This window comes from Colius striatus, chromosome 8 (genome assembly GCF_028858725.1).
Source record: "Colius striatus isolate bColStr4 chromosome 8, bColStr4.1.hap1, whole genome shotgun sequence".
In the NCBI taxonomy this organism is placed as follows: Eukaryota; Metazoa; Chordata; class Aves; order Coliiformes; family Coliidae; genus Colius; species Colius striatus.
The window spans coordinates 24174366-24188236 of NC_084766.1; the positions used below are offsets into that span (position 1 = coordinate 24174366).

Here is a 13871-nt window from a genome sequence, read left to right on the forward strand (position 1 = left end):
CTGTTGCCCTTTGGAGTCTCCGCCACAGGCCAGGCTGAGAATCGGGGTGCTGGTGGCAGGTGCATGCAGGATGTGTGGGCAGGGAAGGGCTTAGCAGCAGGAGAGAAAGGGGCCTTGTGGAGCTGCTCCACTGGGCACCCTCCCTGCATTGGAGCAGATCATGGGGCAGAGCAGGCAGGGGGCTGCCAGCAGCCAAGTACAGGCAGGCTGTGCTGGGACTGGGCAAGGAGCCTGGCTCACCCATGCCACAGCTCAGCCTTTGTTATGCTGGGTCATGGATGAGCCCAGGGAACACAGCACGCAGATGAGAGCCTGCTGAGCAATGTACCTCCCTGCCCTGGGCATGGGGCTTGGGGCTGGGGAGCTTTCTAGGGCAAGCTGGGGTTGACACTGGGTCAGGCAGGGAGCAGAGCAAGTGCCCAGTGTCATGGGCAGTGCTGTGAGATGCTGCTCGGGAGGATGCTACGGCCAGATAGGTGAGGGCATCTAGCCGGAGCTGGGGAGCAGCAATGGGCAGCACGTAGGGCAGGGCTGGGACAAATGCATGGCATTATCATGCAGATGAAGCAGCACCAGGGCTCTGCCAGGCAGCCCGGACAGTGGGCAACAGCAGCTGAGCCCACTCTGCAGCACCAAGAGCGGGGACGCCCCAGGGAGGGGCTGCAGCAAGGGTTGGGGTGCCCATGGGCACGGGGTAAGTGTGCGTGGTCCCCCTTAGCCCTGCCTGGGGCTTTGGGGTCGCGCTGCTCCCGGCGCGCAGCACGCAGGGCACGGCCGGTGCGGCTGCCCGCGGCAGGGCAAGCGCCTGAGCCCGGGGCAAGGGCAGCAGCGCCCGGCGGGCTGCGCAGGAGCCCCTTGGCACCAGTTCGGCTCGGTGGGAAGCACCCAGCACGCCCCAGCACCAGCCGCTGCCCGCAGTGGGTCTGAGCAGGGGCAGAGCCACTGCGGGGGGCACGTAGGAGTGAGGGGGTGGGCAGCCCCCCTGGCTTCCCGCCCACCCTGAGCTCAGAAGCGAGTGCTCTGGTAGTGCAGCCTGCGGAGCTCGGAGAGGCCGCTGTCCCGGCAGTACGAGTCCCTGCAGGGACTCCCTGCCAGTCACCGGCCCCCCGCCCCGCCCCCGCCGCCGCTGCTGCTGCTGGAGCTGCCGCTGCTGGAGCTGCCGCTGCTGCACCGGTCCTCGTAGATGGAGATCTCGATCTGGACCTTGTTAAGGATCATCGGGGCCAGCCCCATGGCCCAGCATCCGCTCCCCCGACCCTCCACCCTTGGCATTCCCCCAGCATCCCCCTGCCCGGAGGATACGACCCTCATGCCACGCTCCAGGGGGTCGGTGAGCAGCAGCCCCCGCGGCGCATAGATCTTCTCGTTCTGCTCCTGGATGTACTTAGAGATCTTCTTCAGGACCTGCCGGCACACAGCAAGGGGGGGACACTCAGAGCCCGGCAGCACTGCTGCCCGCTCTGGCCTCCAGCCTCCCTGCTCCCCCTGCCATCCCCTGTGCCCGGCGACAGGCCTGCAGCCCTGCCTGTCCCCGGCCCCCGCACCTTCTCGTAGTGTGTCTCCATGCAGAGGAAGATGAAATAGGCAGTGGCACAGGCCAGGCACCCCTCCAGATACGAGCTGCCCCCGATCTTCTCTGCCTCGGCATAGAAGCTGTTAAGGGTTTTCACGGTTTCCTCGAAGAGCTGCCGCTCAATCTAGAGCAGAAACTGGGGTGAAGAGGAATCTGGCCAGAGGTTGAGCCCCTGCCATGCCCTGTCCCCATCACCAAGAGCACTTGGGGAGCACTTAATCCTCTTCTTCCTACCCTGCTGATGCCTCAGCTTCCTGGCCCCTGCTTACCTCCCATCCATACCTGAGACCTGCTGAGCCTGCAGCCCTTCCCCAGAGCCTCCTGGTCTCCAGGAGCACCCAAGCCCTTGCAAACTGAGCAAGGTGGCTGTGATTACATACACTCAGTAGCATCATCTGGCCCAGGGCCACACAACACGTTGTGCAGGTTCTGTGCCTACAGACCCTTCTGCCCCCTGAGCCCCCACAGTGCTCCAACCCAAGGCACCTCCCACTCTGTCAGCCTGCCAGACTACCTACCCGGCTCTCCAGCTCGGGGGGGAACTTTGTCTGGAACTGGCACGTGGTGCCATCGCTGTAATCCCGCTGCACAAAGACCTTGGTGGCCAGGGATGCGCTGCGCCGCAGCTCCTGGAGACTGTGCACCTGGGGGGCAGCGGATGAGCGGGGGGATGCAGCTGGAGGGTGCTGGGCATCCCTGCTAGGGAGCTGAGGAGCAGTGCTGTACTCCCAGTGTCAGAGGCTGCAGGCTCGCACAGCCTAGGGCAGGGACACCCCCAGTGTGTCCCATGTCTTGCTGTGGGCACGGCTGGAGGTGTGAGGCCAGGGGCGAGGGGAGGATGCCGCGGTAGCCCCCTACTTAGTGCATGAATGAGGGCGTGTGTCTGGCCTTTCTTGCACCGGCTGCATAAGGGAAGGGACAGCCCCGTGTCCCTGGCAGCTCTCAGGTGTGAGAGGGGAAGGCAAGCAGGAGCAGGGACCCTGGCAGCGGGTCTGCAACGGCAGTGCAGTGGGCAGGCTGCGGCGGGCCGGCCACACAGCAGGATGGGCAGCCCTGGTGACAGGAATGCAGCTCAGCTCCACCAGCCTGGCACCCCACAGGCTACGGGAGCCCACGCCAGCATCCCTGATCCTGGGCAGCTTGGGGAAGGAGGGCTGGGGAGGAGGATAGAGGGGCCAGGTTGTGCCAAGGGCGGTGTCAGACCCCTCCCTGCACACCCCCTTGGGTGACATGGGGCCACTGTCTGCTGTGGGCCCCACAGACCCTCTGCCCCTGTCCCAGGTCCCTCCCACGGCACCTGGGAGAGGCACCCCCAGCCCCACAGACGTCCCTCCTCCCGGGGCACCCCACCCCAGACCCACTCCGCTCCCCCCAACAAGGGCACCCTGCACTCCCCCGCACCCCCGCCCCTCCAGCCCCCCCATGCACGCTGTGCACACAGACCACGCACCCCTCCCAGCCGCCAGACCCGCGTTAACTCCGTCCCCACCGCAACCCACGCGGACCCCTTCCCCCGCGCCCCGCCAGCCACGGCGGCGGGCGGGGGTGGGGCAGAGCCGGGAGCCTCGGCCGCGGCAGACCCCCGCTGCCCGCGTGTCCCCCGCCGTGTCGCCGCGCACCCACCTCCGTGGCCATGGCGCGGCGTGTGGCCGGGCCGGGGGCGGCGGGGCCGGGGGTGCCGGGGACACGCCGGCGGTGCCGCCGGGGCGGGCGGGGGCGCGGGGCACCGGCGCTGTCCGCGGTGCTGCTGCTGCCGAGCGGCGGAGGCGGGACCGGCCGCCCCCGTCTGCGCAGCCGCCCGGCCCGCCGCGGCCCGCCCCGAGGCGGCGGCGATGGGCGCCCGCAGCCGCCGGTGCGGAACCTCCGGAGGACGCGGCCCCCGTTATGGGGGAACGGCGGCACCGGGGTCCGGCAGCCCCGGGGCTGGTCCCAGAGCGGGGGCTTGCTGCCGTAGGACCCGAGGGTCCGGCCGGCACGGCGGGTCCCGGGGCCCAGCTGGCGAGGGGATGCCGGTGCAGGTCCCTGCGGGGAGCGGCTGCAGGGAGGGGGTCGGTGGAGGTGACCGGCGGGGATTTGAGGAGCCGAGCGCCGGGCTGGCAGCCTGGTGTGCCAAGGGGCCTCGTCTGAAGCTGCGTGTTTGCGAAGGGTTTGCAGCTGGTGCTGAGCTCTGGAGCGGGTGCAGCCCATCGCAGAGCCGGCAGACATCAAAGACGAGAGCTAACGAGTTCCCTGTTATCTCTGCCTATTGACAGCTCAATTAGAGCCGGAGAAATGCCAAACGGGGGGAACAGAGGCTCTCCCGAGGGCTGAAGGTGGGGTGCCCACAGCTGGGGCCGTGGTGAGGTGGGAGGGATGCCATGGCTGGGCACAGCGCCTTGCCAGGCAGGACAGCAGCCAGCCTCATCACCTGGGCGATGCTGCAGGCAGCGCAGGGCCCTGCCAGCATGTCTGCTCAGACTGCTTGCACATCACAGCCCCCAGCACAGCGGCCCTGTCAAAACAGGGGCAGCTTTGCTGGCTCGTGCTCCCTGCCCTGCACAGGTTTTAGGCAGAGCAACTAAAAGCAGAGCCCTGGGGTCGCCGAGGGCAGGCAGGGCTTGTGGCCAAGGGACCGAAGGGCTTGTACAGGAAGGGACACAACTCGAAGGGCTCATCTCCTCCACAAACACAAAGCTATTGGATCCCACAGCTTTTGCAGGGAATCTGCAGCTTCCATGGTTTAGAGCAGCCCTGCCAGCCCACACGCCAGAGCAACAAGGTACCTCCTACCCAGATGGTGCCAGAGCCAAAAGACCCCCTTGGAAGGGTCATGGGGAGAAAACTCTCCCATGTGCACACACGTGTGTGCACACAGACACAGGCATTCGTGCATGCACTCAGATGCCCACACCTGCCTGCACCCCCCCTGAACTCCCAGGCACACATGCACATTCTCACACACCCAAGCGTGTCCCCACACACCCCCAAGCCCAGGCCCTCTCTACTGTGTAGTGTCTCCTTCCCGTGCTGCTCGTCACCACCACTGGCAGTGTTCGCCTGCCAGCCTGGCAGGGCTCTGCCTGTTGCCATGGCAATGCTGGGCCTGCCAGGAGATGAAGTTAGTTTGCTCTCCCACTTTGCTCTCCCATGCTGCTTGGACGAGCTGGGAGCAGCTGGGCAGCCCAGCTGTCCCTGCCACCCCAGGCTCTGCCGAGCTGCCTGCACCTTGCAATGCCTCAGGCATGTCTGGCTCTTCTCTGGTTGCACCAACCCAAGCTTGGTTCTGGGCTCCAGTCACCTCACAAGCCACGGGTTTGCCATCTGCAGGACCAGGGCATGTGCCAAGAAGTGTCCTTTGGTGGGACATCTTCAGCCCATCATGGGGAGCTGCCTTCTGTCAGCTATACTGTCCCGGAGCAAGCCTTGTCCAGTGGCAGGTGGCACACGGGCAGCCTGGCCCTACCTGTGGTGTCTGCAACCCACTGCATCTTCAGAGCCCTCTAGGACCCGCCAGCTCCACGGTGCAGGATGCACTGCCATGGGCTTTCCAAATTTAATCAGAGCAGGGACAGGCCCTGCTGGTTTCCATGCAGAGAGGACCGGCTGCTACCATGCAGTGCCATGCCGTGCCACAGCTCACAGCAGGACAGGGCAGAGGTGGAGGAGGGACTGGCATAGCTGATGGGATGTCAGGCAGTAGGAGCAGGGCAGCCCCAAAGCGATGCATGGCCCTGCTGCTCCCACAGCCCCCAGCACTGTGCAGGGAGCTGGCAGAGTGCCCACAGCAGCAACAGGGCTCTTGCCCTTCTGTTCCATCTGCCGAGCCCTGAGGGGCTATTTTTAGGCTGCCTGGCAGCAGGAGCAGGCACCACACATAAGACTGCTGCTAGACCTTCCTTTGCTCTCCTGCCTGGGTCCTCCCCTGCACCCCAAGTGAGTGGGCTCTGACCTGTCCTGCACACAGACCCTGCAGACCTCCCCTTGCCCCTGGCTCTGGTTGACCACTCAGAGCCCCTGGCTCTCGGCTGGTGTGAGGCAGGATTGGGGCCCTCATAGCCAGTCCCACACACTGGGCCTATGCCCATCACACCGCAGCAGCCAGACACCAGTGGGTATGTGCTTGGCTCCGAGGCAGGAGTGGGGGGTCCCCAGTACGTTTCTGGAGGCACAGCACTGCATCCAGTCCTGGCACCTTGACTCTCCCTGCAGCATGGTGTCTAGGGGCTGTGGAAGACAGATGAAGCTCCGCAACTAGTTTGGGATCAAGCCCTGGGGCCCCATCCTGAACTCGCTGCATTGCTGAGCCCCCTTCCCAGACTGTCAGGTCTGTCAGCAGCTTCAGCTCTGCTTCAAAGGGGCCACGGCAGAGCCAGGCACTGGCAGCTGCTTCATTCAGTGCCGGGGGGGAGTTCATTAATGGGGGGAGGGAGCATGAGCTCACCACCTCAGCGAGTACAACAGTGACATTTGGGAGGCACGCAGAGGCGGCAGGGCAGGGTGATTAGCTGATAACCTTTCCTGGGGAACGCCAGGTGGGTGCAGTGGGGGGGTGACCATGGCCCCCACACTGAGAGATGCTGGAAAACACCTCCAGATGCCCCAGCCTGCCCTTTCACACAGAACACAGAGACTGCCCCAAACCGGAGCCCACTGGCCCTACAGCTGGGCTCCGTGCTGATGGGGACCCTGAGGATGGGCGCCCACCCCTCCGCAGTGCCTGCAGCACCGTCCAGCTGTGCCCATCCCGATGGCATGGGAGCCCCCGCAGAGGCTGTGAGAAACCCCCCAGCACACCCCACGGGAGGGCAGGCGGCAGGACAATGTTCTCCTGCCAGCGGGTACGCTGGGGGGAATGCGGCTTCAGAACGAGGTGCCAAGGTCCAGCTTCGGCAGAGATGCGGTCTGAGAGCCGGGGCTGTGCTGGGAGCAGACGTGGGTGGCCCTTCCCACGTCCGCGGTGGGGCAGGGGGCGAGCAGCGCCGAGTGGGTCCCGTGTCGCCGTGCACGGTGCCGCGAGGTGACTCTTCCGCCAGGCACCCGCACACGGGACGTGCCCCGGCCGTGCCCCGCGGAGAGGGGCCGTGGGGCCGGCGGCAAGCAGCGGGTCCGTGTGCGGGCTGACGGGAGGCGGGCAGGGCCGGGAGCCGGCCGGGAGGGCGGCAGGGCGGCCGCGGCCCCGCAGCTGTGCCGGGAGCGCTGCCAGGCGCATTCCTGGCGCTGCCGGCCGAGCGGGAGCGTGTGTGGGCGCGGGGCAAGTGCGCGGCCAGCGCTGCCCCTGCCCGCCGCCCGCCCCGGCCGGCCCGTGCTCCCGGGACAGCTCCGCCCCGCCGTGCCCCAGCCGTGCCCCGGCCTCCCTCGGCTCCCCCCCGGGCGAGCCCACCCCGCACTGCGCCCCACGCCGGGGTGCTCTCTCCCGGGAGCCTCCAGACACCCGGCGACGTGCGTGGCTGCCTCGCCGTCCCGCCCCGAGGGTCCCTGCTCTGCGGCGGGTGCAGCCCTGCCTGGCACCGGGGCAGCCCGGGAGCCTGAGATGGGGCTGGCGCAGTGAGGAAGGGAGGATGGGGAGGACAGGATGAGAGGGAGCCCACCCAGGAGCCCCCCACACAGCCCACCCAGGCACAGAGGATGCCTCTCTCTGCCCACAGAAACAAGGTCAGCAGCATCTCCGGCTGTGGCAGGAGAAGGAGCACGGCAGGAGGGCAGAAAGAGCTGGCCAGGACCTTGCTCAACGTCTTTTTTGCCGGGAGCCTCCTGCTCCTCTGGCTCAGATCTGCTCAGTGCTACAATCGGGCATAGGTCCCGGGGGGGGCCCGGAGCGGTGAGGGGGGCAGTCCCAGGGGATGTCTCTTACCATGCCACCCTGGCTGGCGTTCCCTGAGGTCCCCACCGTGGAGGGAGCAGCCCCCATGGCCGTGCTTCTGATCTCACTGCCGTGAGAAGTGCCACAGGCAGCTCCCGGAGTGACAGGCACAAATGTCAGTCCCTCAGCCAGCGGTGTGGGTGCAGGATGAGGACGTGGACACCGGAGCCTCCCGCACAGGCAGGACACAGGGAAGGGGGTGACAGCTCCAGTTCCCCTGCAGCCACCCCCTTCCCTGGGTTACAGACCAGATCTACCTCCCCTGGGACATCTCCGGTGGGAAAGGGTTAAAGAGGCAATGAGGGTGCATCAGCGACTCCCTCCAGAGCAGAGGCAGGGTCTCATCTTGGGGACAAGGCTACCAGGACACCTGTCAGGGTAGGGGCAGGGGACAGACAGCCCTCTCCTGGGGCCAGCCCTGCCCCTCCAGCATGGCCGTGCTGCCAGGGGGTGACTCAGTGGCTCTAATGAAGTCATCATGACAGATGTGGGGAGCGGGCCAGTTGGCAGGGAGCCCCTCTCTCCCCACAACAGCTCTGCCACCCCCCTCATCTTCATCTGGTTGTGTGCCAGCTGGCACAGGGTGCTCAGCATCCCAGCACCTTCCTTGGGGTGATGGGGGTTGGACTGAGATAGGGGATGGGGTGGGCTAAGAGAGCCAGAAACCAGTCTGCAGGGAAGAGCAGGAGTGCACCAGGGCTGGCAGTGCCACCCAGACAGCCTGGGGACACCCCATACCCTCAGAGCAAGGACTGCTCAGCATCCCACACATTGGCAACTCTGTCCCTCTACCTCCACCTCCCTGCTCCTGCTCCCAGGCCTTGCCAGCCCCTTTCCCAGCTCAGCTCCCATGGCAATTACGCCCTGCCCCAGCACATCCATCACGGATTAGCTATTTTCTATCAGCCGTTATCTCTAGGTAATCTCACCGCTGTTGTGACAGCCTCATGCCTCCAGCACCCTCCCTCTTGCTACCGGGCAGCACTGATAAAGGACCACTCTATCTTATCTTGCTCCCAGGCAGTTACACATTAATGGTGCCATCTCCAGTGCTTGGCTGGGGGTGGGATGAGTAGGCAGCAAAGCACTAAAGGGGGAATGCACTGGGCACAGAGGGCAGGGGCAGGGCAGGCAGGTTATAGGCAAGTGCAGGTTGGGTGGCTGAGCTTCCCAGCATGGCCCCAATGCAGGTGGATCCCACCAGGGCTTGAGGGGACAGTTCCTGCCCCTAGCCTGGGGCAAAGGGCAACTGCTATCGCTGCCTGCACCAGGCTGTTTGCTCTGTAGCCCATTAACAGAGCTGCCTTATCCGGTGGGCAGGGGCCAGAGGAGGCCCAGAGCGCCTTGGCCAGGCAGAGGCATCGATCGTGGGAAGGGAAGGGGGTGTCCCAGATAACCCCTGCAGACAGATGGTTTTCTAATGGGGTCTTGAGCCTTGCACCCCCCCGCCCAGCCCATCTCCAAGGGGATGGGGGAATGTAGCCTCAGAAGGACCCTCATCCCACTTGGGCTCCAGCTCTGCCCCAGGCATCAGTAGAGCCTGAGTGCCTGCCCTGTGCTGGGAGGTGTAACCAGCTGTGCCTGTGCCCAGCAGACTGTGGGCTGCACAAGGTGCATGCTGACAGGATCTTCTGTGAAGAATAAGGATCCTATACCCATGGCATCCCCTCAACATTGATGCCACATAGGGCGCCTGGCATGTGGGTACCCCAGCTGTGTCCAGTGCTGCAGCAAGAAGCCTCTGGGGTGTCCTGCTCCTCCATCCCCTGCACCCCAAGCACTCCTGAACACATATCCTGCCCCCCCTGCCCCATGCCATGTGGAGTGTTAGGTGGGATGGGGGCAGAGGGGCTGGTGGATAACAGGGACACCTTGCACTTACAACACATCCCCCTGTCCCAAGGGCATCACCCCAGGGGCACATAGAGCCAGGGAGGGGGGCAGGGAGCAGGGGAGGCTGCGTGTAGGAGGGTCCTTGGGAGGGCGAGGGGCGTGTAGTGCCGTGTACCCACTCGGCTGCCCGAGGAGGGAGGGCTGGAGCAGCGGGGTGGGAGGGTGAGCGGCGGTGGGGCAGCCGGCGGGACGGGACGGGACGGGCTGGCGTGCGGCCGGGCGGGGGGGTGAAGAGCAGCCCCGGGGGGTCCCGGCAGCCGGAGCAGATTGGCTGCCGCCGAGGCCTCCCCAGGCTCTCTTAGAAAGGGCGGCGAGCGTGGGAGGCGTTCCGGGAGCAGGCAGCCAGCCCAGCCGCGCTCCCGTCCCGTCCCGTCCCGCTCGGCAGGCGCGGCCGGCCGCGGCGATGCCTCGGGTGGGGGTCCCCACGGGGGGCCGGGGCACGCTGCTGCCGGCCCTGGCGCTGGCGCTGGCGCTGGCAGGGTCCCCGGGCGCCGGGCAGCACTATGACTACTACGGCTGGCAGCCCGAGAGCCGGCCCCACGGGCGCTTCTACGGGCGGGAGCCGCAGTGCCTCGACATCCCGCCCGACATGCAGCTCTGCCGCGACGTGGGCTACAAGCGCATGCGGCTGCCCAACCTGCTGGAGCACGAGACCATGGCCGAGGCCAAGCAGCAGGCGGGCAGCTGGGTGCCCCTGCTCGCCAAGCAGTGCCACACCGACACCCAGCTCTTCCTCTGCTCGCTCTTCGCCCCCGTCTGCCTGGAGCGGCCCGTCTACCCCTGCCGCTCCCTCTGCGAGGTGGTGCGCGACTCCTGCGCCCCCGTCATGGAGTCCTACGGCTTCCCCTGGCCCGACATGCTGCACTGCGGCAAGTTTCCCTCCGACCACGAGCTCTGCATCGCTGTCCAGTTCGGGAACAGCAAGGCCACTCCGCCGCCAGGTAAGCGGGACGGGCACCTGCCTTCGGCGTGTCCCCACGCAGCCGGGGACCTGCACCCGCATCCCCGCGTCCCTCAAAGCACAGCCTGGGGCACGGGCGAGGACCCTCTGTCTGCAGGAGGGCACCAGTGGGCACAGTACCCAGAGCATCGGCTGCTGTGGTCAGGCACTGCTCGCTTCCCAGGGGCGCTGGGCACCCCACTGCCTGCACAGAGCTGTGCCGCGGCAGGGGGGAGCAGAGCTGGGAGTGAACATGGGGTGAGGGGGCAGTGGCTGCGGGGCCCATCCCAGAGCTGTGTCCCTCTCCTCCTACTGGGTCCCATCCCAGCAGCAAAGAGCGTCCTGCATCCTGCACCTGCCGGTCTCAGCCCCGTGTTGCTGTAGCAGTGTGGCTGTCCCTCAGGCAGGGGAGGAGACATCAGCCAAAGGCAGCCCAGGGTCAGGATCAGGGCTGTGACAGCCATCAGGTTGGGGCTACCCTCCCTGTGCTGCTGCTGCACCCCAGAGTGTCAACATCTGGACTGAGGATGTTCCGTACCCCGTCCCCTTTGGGGGGGTGCCGGGACACTGGGCAGCAAGGTGCTCTGTGCCCCCGCTTCATCCTGACACAGCTGCCCAGGGAGCAGGGGAGCTGCTGGGGCTGTCCCTGCAGGTCCCCGTGGAGCTGGGCAGGATGGCAGGCAGCAGCAGGCAGCCGTGACAGCAGCTGGTCTCTTACCACAGTGTCCAAGATCTGCACGCAGTGTGAGATGGAGCACAAGGCAGATGGCATGATGGAGCAGATGTGCTCCAGTGATTTTGGTGAGTGCTGGGGGCCAAGGGGCTGGCTTCCCCAGCTCTGACAGCCTGGATGGGGGTTGGCTCCAGGGCACGGGTGTACAGGGACAGCCCCAAGGGGAGACCCCTCAAGCCATTTGCTCGGACCCTGTGTGAATGGAATGGGTGAGCTACAGGAGAAGACACCAGTGAGGGGAGAGACAGAACATTTGGGAGAGTCGCCAGGGGCCTCTAATGAACAACACCCCTTTCCCCATCCCACGCAGTAGCTCCCCCAGAGACCCTTCTTCTGGGTCCCACCCCAGGGCTGGGTTGCACCCTGCCTTGGCCCAGCCCCACCTCCTCCCAACACCTCAGCAGAGCCCCCCAGCAGCTCCCCCCAGCTCCAACCGTGCCCCCACGACTGCCCCACACAGTGGTGAAGATGCGCATCAAGGAGGTGACGGAGGAGAACGGCGAGCGGCGGCTGGTGGCCGCCCAGAAGAAGAAGGTGCTGAAGCTGGGCCCGCTCAAGCGCAAGGACACCAAGAAGATGGTGCTGCACATGCGGAACGCGGCCGCCTGTCCCTGCCCGCAGCTCGACAGCCTCAGCGGCAGCTTCCTGGTGCTGGGCCGCAAGGCGGGCGGCCGCCTGCTCCTCCTCGCCATCTACCCCTGGCACAAGCACAACAAGGAGATGAAGTTTGCCGTCAAGTTCATGTTCTCCTACCCCTGCCCCCTTTACCACCCCCTGCTCTATGGGGCCGGGCAGCACTAGGGCTCTGCCCACCCTCTGCCAGCCCCAGGACTCCTGCACGGGCCCAACGCTGCAGCCCTGGCACCCCTGGGTGCACCCCAGGACCCTGCTCTGCACCCCCAGCTGCATTGGTGGGAACCTTGATTCACAGCCAGGATACCTGTCCCTTCCCGAGAGCCCTGCTCTGCTCCCAGGACGCCTGCCCACACCCAGGACCCTTGCTCTGCCTGCTTGTGAGCCCTGGTCTGCACCAGAGACCCTTGGCTCCTCCCAAGCCCCCTGCCTGGCACCCCAGTGACCCTTGCCTGCCTGCTTGACATTCTTGCACCCCCCTGGCTGCACCCAAGGCTCCTACCTTGCACCTCTGTATCCTCCCCTCACCTCCCTATCCTCCTCTCACCTCCCTGATGACATGCCCCAGACCTTCCCCCATCCCCCACTCTAATCCCTGCTCCAGCCCATGGGAGCAGCCCATGCCCTCACCTTGAGCTCCTACCCCAGCCCTGGATTATCCCAGCTTCACAGGGACCCACCCCATCCAAGGCAGGTCCCTCCTGCCCCACTCTCCCACAGAATGAACCCCCTCAAGGAGGAGCACGGCCCCTGCTTGGGCTTCCTCCCCCTCTTCCCCTCCCCCTGGCTCAGTGTGTGTGGATGTTCACCTCCAAGCCACCCAGACCAGCCCTGCTGCTTTCCTCACGTATTTCCTCAACAAGATGCAGCCCAGACCCCCTTCCCCATCCACACCACAGTAAATTATTCTTCCTTGGAGACCCCTGTGTCCAGCTGCCTGTGGTTCATGGACAACGGCCCCTCAGAGCTCCCTCAGGGATCCCCAGAAGGGTGGGAGGGGGCTTGGGGTCCTGCCCCAGGGGCCATGCCCAGAGCCTGGGCAGCCTGGGCAAGCCAGAGGATGGGAATCATAGTGGTCACAGGCATGGCTAGAGACTCAGGCATGCCTGGTACATCAGGCAGCCTGGGAGGGTGTCAGGATGAGGGGGACAGAGGCATCACTGCTGCTGGAGCACCACATCTGGATTTGGGGGATGTTTGCAACAGAGGTTTCTCCCTGCATCACTTCTCAGAGACAGAGGCACAGGCTGGGAGCTGGAGGTACATGTGAGGAGCCTTGCTCAGGGGGGCAGATCCTGGACCAGGCAGCCTCCATCCCTAGTCCCGTAACTTCTGCACCACCAAAATCCCCTGTCTGCAGCTCCCAGCCAGCTCTGCCTGTCTGCCAGACCTCCCACCCCATGACCTCCAGCCTCCTCCCAAAAGGCTCCCTGGGGCCACCCACCTACACCCACCAGGTTCCCCTGTAAACAGCACCAGGACGAGGGCAGCTCTGGGCCTGACCCCTGACAGCAGCAGGGCTCTGTCCATCACCTCCCATAGCCCCAGAGCAGGGGCTGACTCTGCCCCAGCAGCCCCCTTCCAGTCCCAGCAGGCAGGGGGGGCTGCCCACCGCCCCCTCCCCATTCCCCTCCATTGCTGTTTACCCAACACCTCCTTGCATCCACCCATCTGGGCATGAGGGACACACAGAGGCAGCCACGGGGATATTTACCCAGCGCTTGGCTGCCTCACACCGCGGCCTCTCACCGGAGCTGGCCTAGGACAAGGGGGGAATTGAGGCTGCAGCTGCCTGCACCTCCCTCCTCCCAGCTGACAGGGCTTGGGGGCACCTCACTGGGCTGATCTCCACTCTCTGCCCACCTTGGACATGACATCAGCCCCACCAGCCACCTCCCAGAGCCCTAAAGGAGCCTCGCATGCTCTGGCTGAGGGACCATTCCTGTGCCCCCCAGGGCCAGCCTCACACTGGGGGCAGGCAGCTACTGCCAGATAGGGGGAAAAAAAACAGGGACAGAACTCAAATATAACCGTTAGAAGGGCTGTTCAGAGCACAGCTGCTGAGCATGCTGCCCAAGGAACAAACACCATCAATTATGCCATTTTACTGCAAAATCTGAAGTGTGCAAACACCCCTCACCCGCAGCCCCAGTCGCTCTGTAGCCCTTTGTGTTCTGCATCATTAGCATCTTTCCAGGGAGAGTTCAGACACCCATGGCCCTGGGCCTCATTGCTCCAGGGTTTGCCCAGCTTCTCTCTG

The 13871-nt window shown here is 65.5% G+C and overlaps 2 protein-coding genes across 2 annotated transcripts; one reads left to right on the forward strand and one right to left on the reverse strand.

Moving 5' to 3' along the window:
• Positions 1 to 1095: 1095 nt before the first annotated feature.
• On the reverse strand, positions 1096 to 7460 carry GOLGA7B (golgin A7 family member B). The gene is made up of 5 exons (XM_062001461.1): positions 7404 to 7460; positions 2092 to 2217; positions 1545 to 1697; positions 1303 to 1404; positions 1096 to 1197 (listed from the first exon to the last, which is right to left on the reverse strand). The coding sequence occupies exons 1-5, from the start codon at positions 7458 to 7460 to the stop codon at positions 1096 to 1098; spliced, it is 540 nt and encodes a 179-aa protein (XP_061857445.1).
• A 2248-nt stretch (positions 7461 to 9708) lies between these two features.
• Positions 9709 to 12485, forward strand: SFRP5 (secreted frizzled related protein 5). Its single transcript, XM_062001469.1, has 3 exons — positions 9709 to 10246; positions 10969 to 11046; positions 11439 to 12485. The coding sequence occupies exons 1-3, from the start codon at positions 9709 to 9711 to the stop codon at positions 11777 to 11779; spliced, it is 957 nt and encodes a 318-aa protein (XP_061857453.1). The 3' UTR covers positions 11780 to 12485.
• Positions 12486 to 13871: the final 1386 nt, after the last annotated feature.